This window comes from Athene noctua, chromosome 27, assembly GCF_965140245.1.
Source record: "Athene noctua chromosome 27, bAthNoc1.hap1.1, whole genome shotgun sequence".
NCBI classification, from domain to species: Eukaryota; Metazoa; Chordata; class Aves; order Strigiformes; family Strigidae; genus Athene; species Athene noctua.
In genome coordinates this window covers 4426962-4450761 of record NC_134063.1, presented here as the reverse complement: position 1 = coordinate 4450761, position 23800 = coordinate 4426962, and the positions used below count along the sequence as shown (strand labels likewise).

The 23800-nt window shown below is 55.4% G+C and overlaps 1 protein-coding gene across 2 annotated transcripts; it reads left to right on the top strand.

The window, feature by feature from the left end:
• The first annotated feature begins 409 nt into the window (after positions 1-409).
• ZBTB7A (zinc finger and BTB domain containing 7A) lies at positions 410-22539 on the top strand. 2 transcript variants are annotated; one of them, XM_074928029.1, is made up of 3 exons: positions 410-580; positions 15424-16628; positions 20429-22539. In XM_074928029.1, exons 2-3 carry the CDS (start codon positions 15439-15441, stop codon positions 20880-20882), a joined length of 1644 nt encoding a protein of 547 aa, XP_074784130.1. In that variant the 5' UTR covers positions 410-580; positions 15424-15438; the 3' UTR covers positions 20883-22539. The 2 variants fall into 2 exon arrangements, with proteins under 2 accessions (XP_074784130.1, XP_074784129.1); XM_074928028.1 differs by lacking the exon at positions 410-580 and adding an exon at positions 2165-2553.
• Positions 22540-23800: the final 1261 nt, after the last annotated feature.

Below are 23800 nucleotides of genomic sequence, written 5' to 3'. Positions count from 1 at the left end.
GGGGGGGGGGGGGAAGTGAGCGTGGAGGTGCCTTATGGAATGACACGGGTGGGTGTGGGGGGGCGGGAGGTGCCCTGGGGGGGCGCGAGGAGGTGACCCGGGGTGTCGGGGGGGGGGGGTTGTTGACACGGAGGGGCCCGGGGCGGTGACACGCGGGTGGCGGGGGCGCGAGGAGCGGCCCACGCAGCGCGGGGGGGGGGAGAGGGGTGTGGGGGGGCTTTTAAAGGGGCCCCCACCCTCCAGCCCCCGCCTCTCCCCCCGCTCCCACCTTCCTTCTTTTCTCTCCGCGCGGAGCCGGGCGCTGCGGGGGGGCGCCCCCCCCCGGCTGGGAGGCTGCGCCCCGAGGCGGCGGGCGCGGGGGGGGCGGCGGGCGGGCGGGGGGGGGCGGCGCGCGGCCCCTTTAAGAGCGGGGCGGCCCCGGCCGGAGCAGGAAGGAGCCGCATACGGGCCTCGGCGAGCAGCTCCCGCGGGGCGGCCAGAGCCTGCTCCGCCCGCCCGCACGGCTCGGCCCGGCCCGGCCCGCCTCGGCTCGGCACGGCGCGGCCCGCTCCGCTCGCTCGGACCGCTCGGCCCCCGCCCGGTACGGAGAGGGGGGGAGGCGCGGCGGAGGGGGGACACACAGCACGGGGACGCGGCGGGCGGGGGTCGGGCCCGGGGTGTGTGTGTTGGGGGGGGGGGGGGGAGGGAATGGAGGCCCGACCCCCCCCCCCCCTTCTCCAGGGGCAGCGCTGGGCGGGCGGGGGGGGTCGGGGGGGTCTGCGCGTCGGGGGGGGCAGGGCCGTGCCGGGGCAGTTGCCCCCCCCCCCTCGCCCCCCCGCCCCCCCCCCGCCCGCCTGCATACGTTGTACTTGGCCGGGCCGTGCTGGGGGGGTCGCGGAGGGGGGGGAAGGGCCCTGCGGGGCGGTGGGGGGGGTGCGGGGGGGGTCGGCGCGGGGGCTCCTGGGAGTTGTAGTCCCGCGTCCGTGCCGCCCCGCAGGTGCTACGGGGCGCGGGGACTACGTTTCCCGCCGTGCCTCACGCTCGTGGCGAGTGGGAGGCGTGTTGATGGGCAGCGGGTGGGGCCAATCGGGGCGCGCCCTCCGCCCCGCGCGCCCGCCCGCCCGCCCGCCCGGCCCAATGGCGGGCGGCGCGCGGGGTGCGGGGTGGCCGAGGACAGGCGCGGCGGGGCCTGCGCTGCCTCCCCGGGCGGGCCCGCGCCCCCCGCCCCGGCCCCGGGCCCCCGGCCGCGGCCCGCCTCGCCCTGCCCTGCCCAGCCCTGCCCGGCCCTGCCCGAGGGGAGCCCGGGCGGCGGCCGCGGGGCCGGGACCTCTCCTCGGCGCCCCCCGCCCCCTCCCCCGCCCGGCCTCCATTGGCGGCGGCCCGCCCGGGGGAAGGGGTGGGGTCGTGGCGCCCGGCCAAGGCTCCCTGTGGGCCCCGCCGCCAGCGGGCCGCGGGGAGAGGGGGGGGGGAGCCGGGGGGCGGCCCGGCCCGACCCGACCCGGGGAGGCGGGGGGGGTGGCCGGGTGGCTGCTGGGTGGGGTCCCCCGGGGCGTGCGTCCTGCCAGCCCGGCCGCGGCTGAGCCGCTCCCGCCCTCCCTCCCCCGCCGGGGCTCCCCCCGTCCTGTCCCCGAGCACCCCAAGGTCGTCACCGCGGGGAGCCGGCCTGGGGGAGGCCGGCCCGGCCTGCCGGCTGGCCCTGACTTCGCTCTGTGGGGTTTAGTTTGGGGTTTTTTTTTATTTTTTTTCCCACCCTTTCCTTATCTCCCCCCGACCGGCTCCGCACCCACCCCCGTGCGCAGAGGGGGGAGAGGGAGGTCGGGCAGCCGGCGGCGGTTCGCGGTGATAATCCCCCCCCCCCTCCCTCGCCACTCGGTGGTTGGGGCCCTGAAAGCCGTCGGCTGGGCCCTGCGTAGAGGGCAGCCCTGGAAGAGCCGCGCAGGATAAGCCTCTCTCCCCCGGCGCTGGACCTGCGCAGCAGCGAGGGCCGGCGAGTTGCTGCCGAGGTTGACATGAGGGGCAGCATCCCCCGCTCGGAGCGCAGGGGAGGCCTCGCTGCTTGGCCACGGTTGTGCCACTTCCTTGTCTTCGCCGTCCCCCATCTCAAGGCTCTTTAGTTTGAGGCAGCGGGTCGGGAATCGAGCTGGCGCTTCAGGTACCCAAAGCCCCCTGAGGTAGAGCGAAGGCAGCTTCCCCGGGAGTGCTGCGTATGCGAGGTGGATGCTAGGAGACAAACTCAGGGGCAGATGGCTGCGGTGGCTGTGGTCTGAAAGCGGAGGGGAGCTGGTGGCTGCCTGGGGAAAGGGCTTCGCTCCTGGCGTTGTTTCAGTAGCGTGGGAAAAGCCCTCAGACCCGCGCGTGGAGCGGGACTGCTGGCACCTGGGGCTTCCTCTTAGCAAAACTTTAAATCCCGGCGTTCCTGTGTTGAAAGCAACAGTTCCTGTCCTGCACTCGCAACCGACGTGACTGCTTGTGCCTCGTCTGGCTCTCCCGCGTTCTCGGCTCCTGGAGACCCTCTGACTAGCAGGGCAGCAGGAGGCTGGGCAGCAAAAGTTTCTCGCAGCTTAAGGACTCTTGGTAAGAGTTTGCTGCTGGTCCGAGTTCAAGATTAGCCGTGTTCCCCGTGCTCTTAATTGTCTTGGCTATTGAAACCATAACTTATTATATAAGTACTTTATAGACATGGGTAGAGAAGGTCTCTGCCTGGAAGAATTTACAACCTGATGAGGGTTGAAGTTGTGTGCAGCATGGCAGTGGAGCTAAAAGGTCATCCCGTCGATTTAAAAAGTGTTGTGTTTTTTGTTTTTTTTTAAGGAAATGCTTTTTTTTCTGTATTTTTCTTATGGTCCTGGTTGGAAATTGCAGTATGTGGGCACTTCTGGAGGCTGATCAAGAAGATATGGGCTAGCTTAGTTCTGATGGTTTGCTGGAGATGATGTATTTAAGCAACTTTTTTTTTAAAAAAAAAAAAAGAAGAGACAGAGGGAAACTGAGCAGTTTATTAGAGAGGAGCCATTCTTGTTTAATATTCATTCTGGCCCCTGTTTAGGCTTGTTCTAGTGAAAGAGGGAGTGAAGAGGCGCAACCCAAACATGGGTGAGATGGTGGGATTTTTCCACCAAGCCTTAATTGCGTTACTAACTCGGGGAGGGGTTTGCAAGGCATGAGCTCTTCATAAATTTGGTGGTGAATGGAAGTAGTTTGTAATTTTCTGCTCATCTGCAACTCTTCTTACCCCTTTTTTTATTATTATTTATTTCTTGCTCATCTGTGCACCTTGTTGCACTGTGGTAGTGGGTCCGATGATGATCTTTAGCCGTGTCATGGGCTTAAGAAGGAGCTCTGCTTTGTAGAGGTGCTGGGCCAGCCGCAGCTGGGTGGAATTAATTTGGCAGGGTGAATGCGGTGGGTTCGCTTTGTGTTTTGTGACTTTTAAAGCAGAATTGAAAATTACAGTTGTTTTCCTGGCGTGAGAATCTGGATGTCGGCATGAGACGCAAATCAGGGAAGAAATTTATGCTTATATGAAGGCGCTGCGATGGTTTGGTTGCGCTGCCTGTCTTACTTGAGACCTCATTTGGTGGATAAAGTGCTGCCTGAGTGCTGGGTTTTAACTCGGCAGGATTGAGTTCTCTGCAGGTGTCCAACCTAAAAATTGGGGGGGGGGGGCCCTGTGAAATTCCTGGTCTGTATTTGAGATGGAGCCTAAATGCTTGAGAACTGTGGTTTAATCTTTATTAAAACTGACACTTGAGGGTTTTTTCCCAGTCTCAGGATGCTGCGTTTATTGAAAGAGAAGACTTCTGTGGCAAACAATTAGAATCCTACTCGTTATCTTGCATAGTCAAAGCAATAAACACTTGCTCTTAACTATGCTCTCAACCAGCCTTAACCTCAAATTTGAAGAGACTGGTTTTAATCTGTAATTAAAAGCTTTTTGAGAGCAAAAGTCAGGGAAAGGGAGAAAGACAGTCAGTCTTTAGGATGAAGAGAAGCATTTGTACCCGATCCCTTGACCCTTTTAATCCAGACTGGTGCATGTTTGTGTTTAGTGCTGCCTCCCAATCGGCGTGAGCCGGGGTAGCTGCGTGTCCCTCCCGATACCTGTGCCTGGAGCATCCCACTGGTTCTGGAGGAGCTCCGGGAGGACATCGGAGTGGGAGTAAACGAGGTCAGACAAGCGTCGGGATCCTCTCCGAGTATCCAGGGACAATTGTTTCTCACCCAGCTCCCTGGCCGTATCGTCTTCCCTCCGTGCATAGTTTCAGTTTCCTTGCCTCCCCGGTGTCATTGCTGGCTCCTGTAGCAGAGTCTGGATGTGACTTCCACGGCGCGAAGGAAGCAAAAGTCGTTCTGTGCCTCGAATTGGGATGGGGCTCCTTCCCCTGCAGAGACCCGGCCGTCTGAGGGACTTGTAAATCTCCCTTCGAGATCTCGGGCAGCAGCCCCAGGGCTGCAGGTGGAAAGAACTGTAGGGATCGGCGGCGTCTCTTAATGTGACAAGGTGCGAGAAACTGGAAACTGGTGCGAGCTGCCCCGTGGCTGCAGGTGGGAGCCAAGGCCACGTCGGTGAGATGAGCCGCAGATCTCCTGGCAATCAGCGGCTTTCCGACGCCGTTGCTTCGCTGACCCCTTAAAAAATGCGTACAGCCGGACTGTCAGGAGCACAGTCTCCCTGACGACAGCCTTGCTGTCTCAAATACTTCTCGCGGATCTCTTCGAAGCCGTGCACAGATCCGTGCGCCCTCCTGGGGCGCAGGGGCCCCGGCAGAAACACACAGAGGTGGCACTTGCTGGGTGGTTTCTTTGCCTGCGAAGGGTTGGTGCCTTTGTGACCATTTTCCTTCTGCTTTCCAACCCTTCGCTTCAGTAATGCCCATCTGAAGCTGCCTGAGATCCCCCTCCCCGCTGCGGGAAGGGCTGCTGCCCTGCTTTTTTTTCACAGCAGAGGATGCTCCCAAGCATCCCAGTGCTGCATTTTAACTCCCTCTTGCCTGCTGTTAAACTGCAGTTGTGCACCTTGTTTCCTTCCTGGTTCATGCACCTACTTATTTCCCACCGGCAAACTGGAAACCAGTGAGTAGATTTTTTTTTTTTTTTTGTGTGTTTGCTTGAGTGCCTACCCAACACAAAGCTGGGCAAGCGTTGAAGGTAGACTTGTAGCTACAGGTTGCTGCTCTCTAGTTACTCGGAGCCTCTTGCCCCAACAGGCAGAGTACATGCGGTACCGGTTCAGCGTTCCCTCCCTTCATCCCCGTGCTGCCCCGTTGTGTGCTGAGGAGGAAAGGAAAAGTGTTTCATGGCAGGACAGTGTTGCTGGGGATGAAGCTCGTGGCATGCTTGCTCTCGGGATTCGCTTTTGCACGTCGCGTGGAGTCGAGAACGGCGAGACGAGCTGTCTGTTTATCCACAAACTAGGAATTACATAAGGGACGGCCCTGCCTGGTATGCTCTGCTTTGTCAGTAAACTCCAACCTTATTCTTTTTTCCTTTTTTTTCTTTTTCTTTTTCCTCTCTTTCTGGTGTGGAAAAGACACTGGTCTTCGAGGTGCCATTTGAGGCAAATAGATCAACGCTTAGACCTCTGACGTCGAAGGCTGAAGGCAGGGGGAGTGGGGCAGGAAATGTCAGGCTTGTCGGAGGGGGAGGACGCGGAGGCTGCGAAGGGGAACCTGTGACATGGCTGCAGGGTGGGAGAGGGACGGGTTGGTTCTGAGGCTCAGGGGGAGCTGGGCTGGAGAGCCAGGCATGCAGGGAGCAGGTCAGGAAGTGGACAGGCGCTGGGGGGGGAGGCTGCAGGAACGGGGAGATTTGAACAGTTCTTACGGTTCTCTCGGTTTAGCAGGCAGAGAGAAACTGCGACAGGGGAGGGGAAACGTGGTGCGAAAGGGGCAGGTGCTGTCGGCCTTTCTTGGGGAAAACGCCGATGGTGACTTGGGGGGATTTTGGCCAGAGTGGGGAGTGCAGGATTTGGTCTCTTCCTGGTCTGTGGTCATGCTTGGTCTCTGAAGGGGAGGAGGGTGTAAAAATACGACCCACAGAAGTTCTCGTTTTTATCCAGCCTCGAGCAGCTGGGACGTGCCGGTGGCCCCACAACCCCCGCTCAGCCCTCATGCTTTGCCGAGCAGTGGGCTAACGCTGGCGGCACTTTCACGTCTTCATGACAAATCTTCAGTTGCTCCCTTTGGCAAAGGGGCCGAGCGTTACCTTTTTGAAATATTGGCAGCTTATTTTGATGTGGATCTCAGGACTTTCATGTTGAAAAAGGAAACCTTTCCCTTCTCTGCATACTGTGCTTCTAGGCAGGGGCTGGTTCTTTAGCCAGGGTTGAAACACGACAGATTTCGTGGTTTGTTTTGTTTTCTTTTTCCCCTTTGTCTGTGACTTCTGAGGCTTTCTAAAGTGTTAAGGAGAACTAGGGGCTGAATAGCAAGCGCTTGGTATTCTGCAGGATCTCCCGAAAACCCCGCTGTGGTTTTGCAGGGAGCTGCTCCGTTGCTGTACGGCAACAGCGGAGCTATGTGGGAGAAAACCCGTCGGAGGGCTGCGGCAAGAGGCGTGTGGGCACACTTGGGCTTGGCTTTTGAAGAGTCTGTTTCAGCAGCAAAACAAGCAGCTCCCATTAACGCAAGGGTGGCCGGCCTTCCCGGCCCCGTAAACCACGCGTGGACGTTTTCAGCAGGCTGAGGGCTGCGTGCGTGGGCTGCAGGGCTCAGCTGAGGAGAGGAGGAAGGCCTGGGAGCAATTCATATGCAGCCTTGCTGGAGTGGAGGTGGGTTTGCAGCAGGCTCTGAGGATCATTGGGCAGCTTCTCAGCCTTCTTTGTGGATGGTGGCTCACTTCTCAGCGTGGAGAAATCTATGGTGCCCAGAGATAGTCCCAGCACAAAGACCGCGTGTGATGGGCTTGGGATTGTCATGTTGAGAAGTAGAGCAATGGTGCTGGGGGGGGGGGGGGGGTTCTGGCGCAAAAATAAACCCCTGCACGCACTGAAGTACAAGGGACACACGCTGGCTTTGGGTCTGTGACTACACGAGTTTGAATCAAGGCACGTTCCTGCTGGATTAAATACGATCTTCTAATGACAAAGAAGAAAATTGGCAAGGAGGTCTGGGTGGAGTAACCAGTTCAAGCTAACCTTGCAACATAAGAGAAGTTTTAGTCCTGGAGGTTGCTGTCAGCGGTGAAAAGGACCGCGTGTGGATCGACGCGGGGCAGTTTTGGAGGGGTGGCAGGTTGGGGAGGTCCCTGTGCTGTGGACGCCTCTTTCGGTTGTGCCGTAACGGGTCGAGGCCGGGCTGCGGCGCTTTGCCGCGTGACGTGGCAGCAGGAGCAGACCGCTGCATCTGTCGGGGTCTAAGTTAACTTCTGGTTTTTGCCAGTAGTCGATGCTGCAGCGGAAACTGAACTTCCCCTGTGCTGTGCGAGGCTGTGCTGTGCCCTGGAAGGAAATCCCTTTCCATTTACAGACATCGGGAGGGATCTGCAGTGTCGTAGAGTGTGACGTTTGGTCATCCCTCGTCTGTTTTCTGAATTGTGGAGGTTAGCTACCAGCATCTTTAGAGACAGAGCCATGCTGTGTCTCTTCTCTGGGTGGGCAATGCCAGTAGGTTTAGGAGAAAGCCACAGGCCTTGTCCTGGGAGATGCAGAGTGGGTTCCCCCTCCCCAAGCACTTGGGACGTGTCAGGAGTGGGCCCTGTGCACTGCTGCTGGTGACTTTCCCTTTGCTGATTTGGGTTTAATTCTCCTGGTCAGCAGCAGTAACGCTCTCGGTGTTGGGGTTGTGCTTAGAGGTCAGGGTTTGGATCAAAATATGGAGCCTAAATGTGAGAGGCAGGAACAGGAACAGGGATGGGATTGCTCAGTTGGTTGCTCAGACTCTGGGTTTGGTGTTAAAGCTGGTAGTTGTGAGCCCTTTCCTCAGCAGCACTTGCTTTCGCTGTCAGGCAACTAGAAGAAAGTCGCATCTGACATGTCTTGTCTTTTCTGGACCAACATGTGAACAGCACTTAAATTTAAGCAGTTTTGGAAAATGAAGAGCAACAAGCCCTTTTCTTCCTGGTGCGCTCCCTAACAGCATCCCTAACGATTTCCTCTAGCGTGGTGAGGAATCCCAGACCTCTAGCATCTCATTAACAGCACCACCGAGACCAGCTCCACCTGGGTAGTCATTATCTCCCTGCTCCGTCGTGGTCGCACCATCTCTGCTGCTGCTGCTTGCTTTGCAACCCGGCACTGCCCGAGGAGTTTGGGAACCTGGTTCCAGTTGCTCTTGCTCTGGTTCTGGCTTGGCACGAGTGGTCACTGTTACACCATCGAGGTGTCTTGGTGAAGTTCTTCGTTTCTTCCCACTGCTGACACAGTGGTAAGGGCTGGGAGGGAGGCAGTTTTGAATACTGAAAAGATTAGAAATGGGTTGAGGTGTAAAATTTAAATTGCTCTCTTGGGGATACCTTCAATCAGCTGCCACAGTTTGCCTGAGGTAGCGGGGAGGTTGCTGAATTAACCCCAAAACCTGTCTGTCTGGGAGCTGCAAGGCGATGTGGCACCTTGAGGAGAGGCTCGGTGGTCGTCCCTTCATAGCCCGGTTCCGTATCCGAGCTGAAACGCTGGGGTAATGTGGGCTTGGGACTTCTTCATCCGAATTCTTCAATGCAGCTCTTCCAGCCCAATATAGATTCTCTGCCAAATATATCAGACCTACGCAGGCTCCTCTGAATGAGCACAGGATGCAGCCGTTCCTGAGCGAGGAAATGGCTGGCTGGCGTCTGGGGGAGGGCTGTCCTTGCTCCACCGGCTCTGCAGATCTGCCCCTTTTGGCCAGCCCCAGGAGAGGAGAGCACCACAGCAAAGCCAACTCTTGGCACCGCTCCTACCTCTGAGGTGTTCTGCTGTGGGAGGGGATTTTTTTTATTTTTATTTTTTTTTTTTTTTTTAAATATTACTTGTGGTCATTAAGTTCCCATGATGCTCACTGAGGGTCCGAGGGGTGTTCAATTCCAGCGCTCAGTCTAAACTTCAATGGGAGCAATTACCAGATATTCTTCCTACCAGAGTTCCCTTGGCAGCGGTAGCAGGATGTGGGATTCTCCTTTCCTGTCTGAACTTCTTTGCTGCTAAATCGTTGTGCGTCCTGCCCCAGAGATTGTTGTTTCTGTGGTGTATTAGGTGTTTCTTCCCTGTCGATATAGGGTTCCTAAAGTGCTTTGGCTCTTCTAAGATGAGGGATGTGGTGTTGATCCGCGCTGAAGGATTGGTGGTTGATGTGTCTGAAGGTTTTGGGGTAGATTTTCTTTTACCTTGGTCAGCTGCTTGGTATAAAACAGTCCTAGAACGAGGATTGACTCTTTGCTGGAGCTTCCTACGCTGCCCAGGCATATATTTCTAGACAGTAGGGAGAGGCAGACCTCCCTGGCAGGTCAGACCTGGCAGCGGCGAGGAAAGCTCCAGCTGTTTTGCTTACCTGATAGTGGTGCGAGTTCATCGAGTTGGACTGAAACGAAGAGTGGCTGCTGGAACTGAGGAGCTCGGGCTACCTTGTCGGATATTGTCGCAGCATCTTGGTTGTTTTTCCACTTCACGTTAAACTTGAGACAGTGAAGTGGGATGCTCGGAAAGTTCCGATCTTTGACAGGATCAGAACAAAACAACCACCCCGCTTTGAGGAGCCGGCGGAGTCGTAGTTTGGTCTGGTTGTCTGATCAGGAGCCCAGTGCCTGTTTGGGAGCTGACTGATTCCTCATGATGTGGTCAGTCTCGTTCCTTAGATGAGCCTTCGTGTTGTGAATCCAGCGATTAGCGCTGCGGTAACAGAGACCCTGCTTTGAGACCTGGGGTGCTGGGGGAACAAGATGCTTCCCAGAGTCAGTGCCTTCAGACGGGGATTTTCAGGGGGCTGGAGGGGATGCCCGTTTGCAGAAAACAGAGCCATATTGTCTACAAAGAGGCCACAGATATTTCCAGGATGCTTGTTCTGCTCTGATCTCTTCACTTCAATAGCTGCATGATCTTGGTCATGCCATGTGTCCTCTGGTGTTTTACCCCAGATGCGATGTCCAGACAAGATACAAGAAAAGCTTCAATTCACTCTTTTTGCCATTGATGGCTCAAGTACCTGCTAAACACAAAAGGTTTCTTCCTATTGCGCTATTAGAAAATCAGATTTATTAAAAAAGAAAGTCATCATGCTTTTATTTTATCTTAATCTTTTCATACAGTGCAGTTTGCTTCTGTTGATGTGCAGGGTCTTCCTCTCAGGAACATGCATCTGTTTTGCAGGTCCACATAATTCGGATAGTTTGGCACTAAACTGCCAACAGCGCATTCCTTTTAGAGAGCAGTTGAATTTTAATAGCACCATAGAGTGGTTGAAATAGTGACTTCTCCCAAGCAGGCAGAACACCCTCCTTCATTTCCTCCTGCCTACCATCTTCCCACCTTTCTGGCTTTCTGCTGCTGCGTGCTAGGTGTGTTTCCTGAGGCCTCTGCATAGTTTAGGGTGGATCCTGGGCAGATGGAGACCTGCTTGGGCTTGTCCTTGGGATGTTGCAGAGCCTGGTGTCAGCAGAGATGATGGCTCACGCTCCAAATGGCCATAGAGCTGGGTTTTATCTCAAGGGATCCAAGCTTGCAGATGTGTCCATGCAGCTGAAAGAAGGAAGGGGAGAACTGGGATGATCGCTCCCTAAATATGAAGTGGAGAGAGACAAGGACTTGCATTGTGTGACCTATAATTGGGGTGAGCTATTCATAGGGAAAAAATGCCCATTTCTCCAGTCGGTGGTGAGTGAGGCCTAGGATAATGTTTGGGCCTTGGGCAGCAAACCACTGACTTCTTTTTTTTTTTTTTTTTTATAGCAACATTATTTTAATAATTCTTTTTTAGCACAGCGCAGCACTGCTGCAAAGCCTGCCCTGACACTGTCATATGTGCATTTCCTCTAAGAAATTTGGCATAGAGACTTCTCATCTTCATTCCTCGGGTACCTTGAGCTGCCAAATAACCACATGCCGTAGCCCAAAACGCAGTTATTCCCAGGAAACCTTGCAGGGTGGATTGTAGCAATGCCCTGAAGCCATTTTGCCTCGTGCAGGGTGGAAAAGGCGATGATAATTTTCCCTTTCTGCCCTGAGCAGGTGCGTAGCGTTGCTCAAGCTTTTCATCTGCGCTGCTGGAGTGGGTGGCACCTCTGAAGGAGAGGAGAGCTTTGTAAAGCGATTTGGGATCTCTTCCGGATGAAGAGCACATTGAAAACATTCACTGTTACCCGGCTAACCAGCTGTGACTTAGCTCTTACACCCGATACCTGCATATTTCAGAGCCCTCGTAAGCTGCTCAGGTTCCTCTGTTCACCCAGCTAAATTTTAAAGAAATGCAAAGAAGCAAAAGCAAAAAAAAAAACCCAAGAAACAAAAAACACACAACCCCACTGAGGTTGTGTGGAAAACTAGTAATTAAGCAGTGTTTTGTCAGCACTTTTGGTTGTGATCCCATCTTAATGTGGTCGTCTCATTTGAATGTAAATGTCAAATTCCAGAACTCCTGTAGGAAAGCGATTGGGTGACATCCCGCTGGACTCGAGGTGAGTAAAGTGCAAGCTCAGGGGTTTCAGTTAACGCTCTGTTCTGCTCTTTTGCAGTTCGTCTGGTAGGTCTGAAAGGAGTGAGTTGATAACTTGAGCTTAAGAAAATAACCTTTTAGTGCTGAGGAGCAGCATCAAACTACAGTTGGCCTCGGTGCGAAACCAGTCGAATGTGGAGCAGCCGAGATTGCTGCGAGCAGCATCTCGGGGAGGCGGAGGGCTGCTCTCCCTCACACAGTGTTCAGCAGCACTTCTCACACAAAAAAATTACATTTTTTCCTGCCTGGAATTGGGCTGCATTTATTTCAGTCTGACCTGGGGAACCGGGGATAGCCAAAGCTCAGTTGCGTTGGTATTTTGGAAACGCAGAATTAGCCGAGGAGTTAGGGGTGCGCGTCCCGTTACACCAGGTTTGTAAATCAGGTTTGTAAATAAATTTGAGAGCTCTGGTATTGTTGTGAACTCTCTTTTTCAAACAGATCGTATTTTAAGTTGATGGTGCCCCCTCAGCTGCCACGAGTTATATGTGAGGATGATTTCCGAACTTCTCAAACGCAACTACTTTGGGGTGAAATGTGGCATCTTTGCAACCCTGCAGAGACGCGCAGTCTGGGACAACAAGTGTGTAATGCCTTTTTGGCGGTCGGGGGGTGTAGAGAGAGAAAAGAGCTGCCTGGGAAATTTAGGTCAGTAGTTGAAGCTCCCCCTTGGTGGCCCATTCAGACCTTAGTCTTGCCAAGGAGGGGACTAGCTGGCGGTCGTGCCAGCGGCTTTTGTCACGCGTCACCTGGCCGGCGGGACCTTTCCAAGCGGATTTCACCCAACTTGCCGATATGGCGTCGTGCCCTGTGCTTGCTCCTGGTGGGATTTTTTTTTTTTTTTTTCTGTAACCTGTAAAGGTGAAAGGCTCCATCTCTTGTTACTAATCCCCGGAGCCACCCAGCCCTGCGCAGGCTTCAATACTCTGGCTGTTTGGCCCCCTGAAAAGGGAACAAGTTTTGATTTTTTTAAGGGCTGAGCAGCAGCGCTTGGGGAAGGAGCCTGGTGGTCTCTGGCCATGGCCCTTTCTGGGGGGCTTGGAGCAGCCCGTTGCCCCCTCGACGTCCTGTGCCACCGCAGATGAGGGACACAAAGGGCGTGTTGTGCGAAGAGAATGAGTTGCGAAGTTGTACAACTTTCCATGCCAGCCCTCGGCAGTCTCATGACCCTGCAGCCGTTCCCACACTGTCTGGCTGATTGTCCTGGCCCCCTGGCCGGGAATGGGGGGGTGACCTTGCCTGCACGGCCTGACTTGCTCCCCCAGGCCCCCTCGGTCCCAGGAGTTGGACACCGCAGCCGACAAAGCCTGGTTGTGTGGGTGATGAAGCTTGGCTGCCCAGAAGACTATTGCCTGAAGCTTCAAAATGCTTCATGCAGCTCAAATTCTCTTTTGGGGGGGGCGGGAAGCTTTGTAAAGCATCTAATCTAGAGGGGAAAGTCGGGGGAGAATACGCTTCAATGTTATTTGCAGGGCCAGGAGGCCAGGGGGTGGGCAGGGGTATCAGGCTTGCTTTTGTGGGGAGCGATGCGCTGTGGTGGCTCAGGTCAGGGGGTTCAGGAGCTCTGGGGCTGCCCTGGTGGGAATGTGGCCAGCGATGCTGGGGTAGCAGAGGCCTCTCCACTTGTAGCCCAGCCACTCGGGAGCCTGGGCGGGGGGGAGGTGGTGGTCCCTGGGACCCTCTGTGGATACAGAGCTGTGGTGACCTTGCCCAAGGTCACACCTGGAACTGGTGCCTGAGCTGAGAGCGGTGCTGCCTTTCCTGGTCCAGGAGCTGCTCTCAGCCATCAAACAGCCTTTTCCTCCCGAGCGATGACCCCTTATTTCCAAAAAAATCTGCGATATAACACTTTGAATTCAAATCCTGCTGCTGCAGGAGCCCAGGAGGGGCTCTGGGGTTGGGGCCCTTGCTCTGGGCGTCTCGGGAAGCCGCTTTGCTTCAGTGCTTGGTCTTGGTGGCGGGCCTTGGCACTGACAGCCCTGCACATCCAACCCGGCTCTTCTGGTTCTTCCCTCCCACCCTGACCCCCCCCGGCACGTTGGCGTGATGAGCTTAATGCTGGTTTATGTATTACAGTTGTTTAATATCGAGGGCTTTGCTTCAGGTTGGTGTTTCTCTGGCTCAAGAACCCCCTTCTGCATTTTGTGTAAAACTAGAAGGTGGAGAAATTAGAAATTCCTTTTTTTTTTTTTTTTTTTCCCTTGGATTAATGAAACTTTTTAAAAATACAAAAATAAGAAGAACTACTGAGAAATCTGCTAGCAAGCCTGGAATGGGGGTGTGTATGTGCGTCGGGAAACGAGTGTTGTTTTGCAACCTGGTTGCTAGCTCCCCGCGCTATAACGCAGTGCTGGGAGTTGTTTCCTGTATAATTAATTATTTCTGCTCTGGATGTGCTCCTGACTCATCCATCTCCCCCCCGTCACGTGGGGCAGGTCACTTCCCACTGGGCCTCAGTTTCCCCATCGCTAAACTGGGGACTTTAATACTTAGGCGCGTGCCAAGGTGTTCTGTGAACCAGATTATTTGTGTGTGGATATAGTGCGAGTTGCCTTGGCCCCTGAGGGTTCAGTGTTTGGGGCAGGGAGGGGGAAATATATTGATTTATAGGCAGACAGCATCTCTGCAACAAGGAGTTAGAGGGGTTTGCTGCTCGAGACAGAGAGGAGGAAAACATTATTCCAGGTTTTGGGGATCAGAAGGCTGGACGTCGGAGAATGAAGGGGCTCGTTGAGCTCTGGGCAGGTTTCACTCTTGCCTGCGTTTGGTCCCGGGAAGGGAGATCCCTTTGGAGCGAAGCTGCTCAGTTCGCTCTGGCTCTTTCAGCCTTTGAAGAGAGGATGTATTTAAAGTCAAGTGGATCCGTTTCTGCCGTGCTAGCGCATCAGGAGTGACTTATTTATTTATCTTTTCCCAAACAAACCCTTGGCATTGAAAAGAACTGCTGCTTCTGCTGAAGCCTTTCCGAGACGCGGGGGGGCTGGTGCCAGGTCTGCTGCCGGCGCTTTGTGATCCAGTCTCCTTTCCCCTCTGGCCGCCGCAGAGGCTCCTGTTCCCGGGGAAGGTGCAGTGGGTGCCTTGGATTTAAGTGTTTAAGCTCGGCTCTTTGTAAAACCCAAGCTGGGGTGGTTGGGGCTCCCTTGTTTCTGCACACCGGTGCCCTTGAGCGCTGAGCTTGCTGCTGTGCCCTTTCAAAGGGTGCTCGTTGCCAGCACCCTGCCTGTATCTCTGAGAGCATCTGCAGACCCTGGGGACGAGTGGTGGGAACAGTTTTGCCAGTGATTCTATGGTTGTATCGGGAGTTCAGCTGGGCAGAGCGAGGCTGAATGAGCAGGGGACCTTTCCAGTAAAAGTGATGGGATTGGAAAATAGTCCCAGAAGTGGACTGGGGTCCACTGGTGAGGCTCAGGCCACGGTAGCCCAACGCTGGGCACGCCTGCCAGCTCGGTCCAGATGCTGTCTGGCTGTATTAACCCTGGTCCTTGCCAAGGCTTGCTAGCTCTGGCCTGGATCCGTGCTAATTCAGCTGTTCTTCCCGACTCGAGCTTGAGAGCACCTGGGCTGCGTTCCTCCCTGCCGGAGCGGAGGTAAGCAGGGGTCTGTCCTCGCCTCTGACAGAGGCGTGTCTCGGAGGCCAGGCAGGACGGTGGGCTCGCCGGCAATGTGGAGAGGTGCAGAGGGCACAGACACCCATAGCTAGTGCTCGCCACAGAGCAGGCTGGCATCGGCAGACGCGTACCTGCTTGGCGCTGGGAGTTTGCCCGTGCGATGCCTCCGAGCAGCCAAAACCCCTGTGACTCACTGCGCTTTCCTTCTTCTCTCGTAGCCTTTTGCATCGAAGATGGCGGGTGGCGTGGACGGCCCCATAGGGATCCCGTTCCCCGATCACAGCAGCGACATCCTCAGCAGTCTGAATGAGCAGAGAAACAACGGGCTGTTGTGCGACGTGGTCATCTTGGTGGAAGGCCAGGAGTTCCCCACCCACCGCTCCGTCCTGGCGGCCTGCAGCCAGTACTTCAAGAAGCTCTTCACCTCAGGGTTAGTGGTGGACCAGCAAAACGTGTATGAGATAGACTTTGTGAGTGCGGACGCCTTGTCGGCTCTGCTGGAATTCGCTTACACCGCGACCCTTACTGTCAGCACTTCAAATGTCAACGACATCCTCAACGCCGCCACACTGCTGGAGATCCCGGCGGTAAGGGATGTTTGCACGGATCTCCTGGACAGGAAGATTCTGGCCAAAAATGACCAGATGGATACAGTAGATCAAATTGATCAAAGGAACCATCTCAGAGCAAAAGAGTACCTGGAGTTCTTCCAGAGCAACCCCGTCAATGGCCACCAAGGCAGCTTTCCGTGGACCAACCCAGAGTTGAGAGACCTTCAGAGACTGAACTTCCGAGGCCAAGAGGAGGAGGAGGAGCCGGACTGCAATGGCATGGACTTCTACTCACAAGCCCCCCTAAACGAAAGACCAAAGGCGAATGACTGTGATCCTGACAGCAACCCAGCCATGTGGCTGGACAGAGAGGAGGAGGAGGCGGCTCCTGGCTCCTTGTTTTCACCTTCTCAGAACGGACATTACAGCAGCCGTGGCCTGCCCACGCCAGGAGAAGAGGAGGGGACCCCGGGGGGCCCTCTGGACCAGCAGGAAGCCGGTGACTCCCCCAGCTTCATTCCTGCTGGAGCAGAGACGGAGGATGATGCGAGGGAGGTGGATGGCTTGGCTGCCAGCGCCCTGCTGCAGCAAATGATGAATTCCGTGGGGAGACAGCAGCTCGGGGAGGACGACCGAAAGGATGACGATGGGGTCATGGATTATTACTTGAAATATTTCGGCAGTTCGAATGAGGGCGACGTCTATCCGTCCTGGTCCCAGAAGGTGGAGAAGAAGATCAGGGCAAAAGCATTCCAAAAGTGCCCCATCTGCGAGAAGGTGATCCAGGGGGCTGGCAAGCTGCCGCGCCACATCCGCACCCATACCGGGGAGAAGCCCTACGAGTGCAACATCTGCAAAGTCCGATTCACCAGGTAAGGAGCGGGCGGATGCTGGAGGAGAGGGGACTGTCACAGAAAACGGCTCTTGGCTTTTCCTGGGGGCTGTCGCGGGGCTGGGCACGTGCAATTTTATCTTGCCTGCTCGACTAATTTCCATCTTAACAGGCGAGTTGGATACGAAGGCCAGAATTTTCCAGAGAGACGAGCAATTTGGGTGTCTAACTCTTGAGATATCTCCAGGGGGCCTGTCTTGATATCCAGTGCCACACCATCCCAGTGTCCTGAATTGCTGAGCTCTGCTGGAAACCTGGCCAGACCCAGGCCTTTGCGGAGGCCAAATAACGTGGTTGATGAAACAGAGCTGCAGCCCTTGGTATTTCCATCGTGGCCGAGGAGCCTGGGCTTGAGGCGAGAGTTGAAGAGTCATTTAGAAATGGCTCCATGGGGTGACTGAAGTGCTGGTGACTGGTAGTCGGGTTGGGAAGAGGCTGAACCCCACATTGCTCCTGTCCCCTCTTGGTGAACCATGGCGGGCTGAGCGATGGCCGCCCCCACCAACACAAACCCCGGGGCCTCGGTTCAGCTCCCCGGGGGCGTTCGCCTCGGCGCTGTTTCTAATCAGGGTTGCTCTGCTCCTTCCCTCCGCCGCGGGAACGCTGAAGAAAGGGGATATTGTTTGGATTCCTCCGGTTCACTCGAGTCCACGCGTTGCAGCGCCGCCTCCTCTCTCTGGTCTCTGTGGCTGGGATGGCTGAGCTGGGGCGGGGGTCTCACCCCGGTCCCCCCGGTCCCTGCCAGGGACTGTGTGGGCTGCATGAGCCACACTGCCTGCTCTGCCCGCTCTCTGCCTGCTGAAGCATTCCCGGCTTTGCCAGCGCTTTCCCTGGCTTCGCTGCCAGGGCTGGCCCTTCCCAAGAGCTTCTTCCTTGGGGGGATCTGTGGGGCTGCTCCCCTCCGTGGGCAGCCGGTGGCCATGGCAGGTGGCTCCGGTGTGAAGCCGATGGGGCTGGGACGTGGGCAGGAGGCCGTGTCCTGCCCCATGGCGCTGCCAGCCCCCTCCCCGTGGCCGCACCCAGCCCCACGTAGGATCACTGAGGAATGCAGATAATGGCGGGGGCAGGATGCCAGCCCGCTGCCGCTCCCCCAGCACCCGGCGCAGCGCGGCTGGGCCCTGCCACGCGGCACCTCCCAGCCCCGTGCCGGATCTGCCCCGCGTGTGCCGGGGCCCCGGGTGCTGCGCACGCGCCCCTGCCCAGAACCCGGCCGCCGCACCCCGACGGGCCAAGGTCCTCGTGTGGCCGGGAGCCGGAGGGCGTGGAAACGCCGCGGGGTCCCTGGCAGCCCTCGGCACTGGGGGTGGCAGCGAGGGGGGCAGATGAGGGTTGGCGTGGGGGCTTCTCGGGGGAGCAGGAGGTGCCACCTTGGTGCTTTTCAATCTCACCTTCCTCCTGTGGGTTTCGGATGGGGACCTGCTCCCTGCGGGCTCCCAGGAGGGGCTGGCACTGCAGAGGGCAGGGTGGAAACGCTCCCAGCCCCTATAAACGAGGCCCTTTCATAATATACTGGGACGGTGTTATTTTCCAGCACAAAATACATCCCCCTGCTTGCTTCTTCCCGCAGCCAGTGTTCGGGCACAGAGAAGCCCGGATGGGCACAGGGAGCCACGCTCGGCCTGGCTGTGCCCCGCGTTGTGTCTCACCCCACAGCGGCCGCCGAGCTCGACTCGGGCATTTGCACAGGTTGTGGAAAATCTTCATGAGGCTTCTGCTCAGAAGGACAGCTGATTCCCAGCTCCCTCTGCCTGTGGCTGGCTCCCCGGGGCTGCACCAGCCTCGTCCCCCCACCACAGCCTGCCCTGGGGTATGGCCGGGTGCGATGAGCTCAGGCTGCTGCCCAGGTCTCATCTGCTCTGGGTTGGTTTCAGCGACGGTGTCAATGAGTTGTGCTCGAAGCCTTATCTCAGCGCTCCCCATGTAAAAACGGGTACAAACCTGACCAAGCTTTCCATCATCCTTATTTTCCCCCCAATTTTATTATTCTTTATTTCATTCCTTCACCGTGCTCTCCTTCCCCATCCCGACCCCATCGGGTGACAGCGCATTTCTTGAAGACAAATCTCCCTGTGCCGTTAAAAACACTGCGTGTGGCAGCCGGCTGGGGAAGCCTGGGCACAGGGAGCCTCCTGAGAGAGCAGCAGTCCCTGCTCCTGAAGGAGCTTTTGGGGTAAAGGCGGAGGACGAGCCGGGACTGTTTTGCACAGGGTGTTTCCCTGCCACCCCCTTGCCGGGTGGGGACCTGAGCCCGTCGGTTAACGCTGATTTTTGTTCACTTGTGCTTCCTGGTTCCTCTGCGTTCGCAGGGGGAGGAGCGGCGATGACGCTCTAATAATCTTCTGAAAGAAAGGCAGAGTGATTTTTATAAAAGTCATAAATATTTATAAAATTCTACAAATGATAAAAATTTATTTTTAAAACTGTTTTGATGTGCTGCTGCCTAGCACGGTGCTCTAAGCAAGGCCCACATTCCCCGCCCCGCCCAGTAAGGGAGCTGCACGAAAACCAGAGGTAGACACGTCCTGGGTGTTTTGATCCCTCCCTGAAGGTTTCGGGCTTCCTGGGACCTCACGCTGCCAGAATTTCCCCCGCTGCCGTGGGGTGTGCGGGGCTGGGCCCTGCCTTTTCCCCAGGGGAGAGCAGAGGGATGGGGCTGGATTCACTCGGGAAGAGGTGAGCGGTTCCCCCCGCCCGGGCAGGGATGTTGCTCCTTGCTGCTGCCACTGCCTCGCCACGCGCTTCGTGCCTGATATTTTTTTTCCTTCAGGAAGAAGCGAGATGCTGTGGCTCACGTGGCCTTGTTGGCCCCTGGCCCAGCTGCTGCAACTGCCCTCCCCTGGCTCCAGCGAGCTGCGGCTGCGCAGGCCCTGCCAGGAGCCGGCCGGCCCCGTACTGGGTGGTGCTCGGCCCCGTACTGGGTGGTGCTCAGCCCCGTACCGATGTTCAGACCCTTATTGAGCAATGCTCAGCCATGTTCTGGGTGATGCTTAGCCCCATACCAATGCTCAGACCCATACTGGGCCATGCTTGGCCCACTACTGGTGCTCAGACCCTTACTGGGCAATGCTCCGCCCCATACTAGGCAATGCTCATCCATACTGGGTGATGCTCAGACCCTTACTGGGTGATTCTCAGCACTGTAGTGGTGCTCAGACCCTTACTGGGCGATGATCAGCCCTGTACCAGGCAGTGCTTATCCCTGTACTGATGCTCAGCCCTGTGCTGGTGCTCAGACCCTTCCTGGGTGATGCCCAGCCCTGTACTGGGCAGTGCTTGGCCTCGTACCAATGCTCAGCCCCATACTGGGTGATACTCAGCCCTGGGGTGATGCTCAGCCCCGTACTGGTGCTCAGGTCCTTACTGGCTGATGCCCAGCCCCATACTGGGTGATCCTTAGCACTGTTCTGGGTGATGCCCAGCCCCACACTAGGCAATGCTCAGCCCTGGACTGGTGTTCACATCCTTACTGGGTGATGCCCAGCCCTGGACTGGGTGATGCTCAGCCCCATACCAGGTGTTGCTCAGCCCCATACTGGTGTTCACATCCTTACTGGGTGATGCCCAGCCCCATACTGTGCTCAGCCTCATACTGGGTGATGCCCAACCCTGTACTGAGCAATGCTCAGCCCTGTACTGGTGCTCAGCCCCATACTGATGCTCAGCCCCGTACTGGTGCCCAGCCCCATACCGGGTGATGCCCAGCGCCGCACCGGGCGCCAGGCCAAAGGCAGACCCCGAGGCTGACCCGCCCCCCCGCCCTGTCCTTTCTCTCCCCCGCAGGCAGGACAAGCTGAAGGTTCACATGCGGAAGCACACGGGGGAGAAGCCGTACTTGTGCCAGCAGTGCGGCGCCGCCTTCGCTCACAACTACGACTTGAAGAACCACATGCGCGTCCACACCGGCCTGCGGCCCTACCAGTGCGACAGCTGCTGCAAGACTTTCGTCCGCTCCGACCACTTGCACAGGCACCTTAAAAAAGATGGATGCAACGGGATTCCATCCAGGAGGGGCCGTAGACCCCGGGTGAGAGATGCCGGGGGGCTGCCTACCACCCCTACGGGGAACCCCGAAGATGGAAGTTTTCAAGCCGGTGGGGAGAGTCAAGAATCAGAGGACACCCTGCAGAGGAACGGCCAGGAGCTGAAGCACTTTGAGGATAATTCAAATAATGAAGCATCAGGATTGAATGTAGCAGGAGGGTCGTCTGAGGGTAACACGCAAGGACTCTCCTAAACCAAAAAACAAAGTGTCACAAAATCTAGTTAGTACTTTTCCTCCGATTTTTCTCTTTAAAGATGTTTCTCTCCCTTTTTTTAAGAAAAAACAGAAAAAAATATATATATATATTATGTTTCCAATCTTCCCATCGTAAGCAGGGCTCCCCCGAGGATCCCTCAGTAGCCAAGGACCTTTTCTTGGAAAGGCAGATGCTAGGAAGCGCGGGGCGGGGATGGAAAGTGGCTCTGTCACATGGAAAAGAGCTTCCATGTAAATCCAAAGCTTTATTTTGTGTCCAAACACACGTTAAAAAACAAACCTATTTCAGAGAGAGATCTATTTAAGAAAAAAAAAAAAAAAAGCAAAAATAGAAAAAAAAAAAGTGGTAGGAGTGGAAGGGCTCTTTCAGGGCGGGCGGTACACGGTGCCTCGGAGGGCCGGGGGGAGCGGGGCCAGCCTCCCCCCCTCCGCTTTTTGGGAAGTTCAGGCTCCGGCGGCGGGAGCTGCTCGGTGGCTGCTGCCTCCCGGGGTGGGGACGGCTCCCGCCGGGGAGCTCGGGGTCAGTTTTTAGCGGTGAGGCAGGTGGGTCCTTCCCACCAGCCCCGGTGTGAAGCCAAATTGGCCAGATTGGGGAGCCCAGGGCAGCAGCTCGGTGTAGAAAATCACCTAAAATTGCCTAAAATTGTTTGATCATGTGAGTGGACAAGCAGGATTTTGCAGGGTTGCTCTCGGCTGCGGGTGTTGGACACACACAACCTGGGGCTGGGGACACCGGGGGCTGGGGACACCCGGGGCTGGGGACACCCGGGGCTGGGGACACGGGCTCAGCCCGGGTGACGCCGGCGGTGTCCGTCCCCATCTCGGGGTGTCCCGGCTGGTCCCGGGAGGGGGCTGGGACAGATCTGGCACAGCACGGATCCCACCAGCCCCTTCCCAGCACCCGCTGCCCCGGCACAGTTTGGGCTGAGGGTGGGACACACACACACACACACACACACAAACCCCCCCCCGCCCCTCTCCCCAGGATATTTTAGGCACTGGGTCAGCACAGCAGTGTTCCCACACGCCCCGAAAGCGCCTAAAAATGGCAAATTCCTTTTAAAAAAGGTTATTTGAGGTCTCCTGTAAAGGGGCAGGAGGCCTTTGGGCGAGGGGAGGGGGAGGTGAGCTGCGGCGGCCCCAGCTCCCCCAGCCCCCATTCCCAAAAAAAAAAATAAAAAAATATATATATATAGATGCTATATGGCTCTAGAGGCGGGTATATAACCCTCGGGTTAGCAGAGGACGATAAGAAAAGGCACCTTTCAGCTGGTCACCTGTTTTCTAAATGCACATTTTTAAATGAAAAAGAGATTTTAAGCCCTTTTATTTTGAAAGCACTTTTTAGATTCTCTTCCTTTTTTTTTTTTTTTTTCTTTTTTTTTTTTTTTCCTTTTGGTGTTTTGTTTTTACTTTCAAAGCAAGAGCAGGTTTGGCCGAATGTATTTTGGAGAGGGAGTGAGAGGGGAGTGTGTGCTGGGGGGGAGGGCTGAGTGGTGGGGGTGGGGGAGAGATGGATGTTTATTTAATGCAGAAAAAGCAATAAAAATAAAAAAAAAAACATGATAAAAATAAAAAAAAAAAAACAAACAAAGAAGTCTTAGCACTTTGCGATGGAACGGGTACTTTGAGATCACTTTATCTTAATTTAAAAAGCAAAAGCAAAACATGTTTACAAGTCAAAACCAACTTCTACGGAAAAAAAATATTATTAAAAAAAAAAATCCTAAATTTATTTTTGTAAGAAAAATGTGTATATATATATATATATATATATTTAAAAAAAAAAACAAAAAACAAACCATAGGCAGAATCCAAGTTATATTTCATGGAGTAATAAAAACCGCAAGGTGTCCGATGGGAGGAACGATGCTAATTAGGTTCTGTGACATGCCCTGACACCAGACCCTCCGAAGTCGTTGCACTTCGTGAATAAAAAGAAAAAAGAAAAAAGAAAAAAAACAAAAAAAAAAACCAAACCACGGAAGCTTGAATTTTAGGCAGGAATCATGGGGTTTTGTTTTGGTTTTGTGTATTGTTCATTTCTCCCCACAACCTTTATATTTTTTTTTTTTTTAAATTTTATTTCTTCAATGTTTTCTAGCCAGTGCTAGTCCAGATGTCTCTCCCATCTCCCCCCCCTCTCCTGGAATGGGGAGGGGGGGCGTGTGATGCTCCCCATGGGCTTTGCATCCCTCCAAGTCCTTTCCCCCCCCCCCCAAAATGGGTGAATTTGGATCCGGGCATCGCATTCTCCGGGGAGGGAGCCGCATCCGGGCTCTGGGGTGGGTGGGGGGGGCTGCAGCAGATAAACCCCCCCCGGCCAATGCCCCAGCCGGGCTGAACCTCTGCTTAGCACTGGCTAATTCTGGCATATGCAAAAAAAAAAAACAAAAAACAACAAAAAAAAATATCAAGCGTGGATTTGTAAATAGACACTTACTTGAGGTTCTTTATTGTAATCGGAGTTGTGGTATCTCTTTTCTAGTTTGTGTTAATTTTTCTTCCCGGTTTTTCTGCCGCCCCCCCCCCAGCTCCTCGCTGCTGCTTTTCTGCCCCCCACCCCCCCCCTTCCCCTCCCCTTAGCCCCCCAGGTCTGAAAGAGTCTTGGAAAGTTGAGGGGGGGCTCTGGGCGCTTGGGGAATAAATAAACCCTGCGGCTTCCTCCGGCCTGGCCAGGCCTCGGATAGCAGGGGGACAAAAAAAAAAAAAAAAAAAAGGGGGGGGGGGAATGGAAAAGAGAGGGAAAAAAAGAAAAAAAAGGGGAAAAAAGAGAAAAAGAAAAAAAGAAGGGGAAAGGGGAGAAAAGAGGGAGGGAAGAAAAAAGGGGGAAAAAAAAAAAGAAAAAAGCTAAACTGGCACAAAAATAAGAGGAGAGAGAATTAGTCTCAGGA

Bases quoted from the DNA above. Each gene is read 5' to 3' on its own strand.
- ZBTB7A (XM_074928029.1), top strand. From the start codon at position 15,439: ATGGCGGGTGGCGTGGACGGCCCCATAGGGATCCCGTTCCCCGATCAC. The intron at 16,629-20,428 runs GTAAGGAGCGGG...TCTCCCCCGCAG, and splicing joins TGCAAAGTCCGATTCACCAG to GCAGGACAAGCTGAAGGTTC.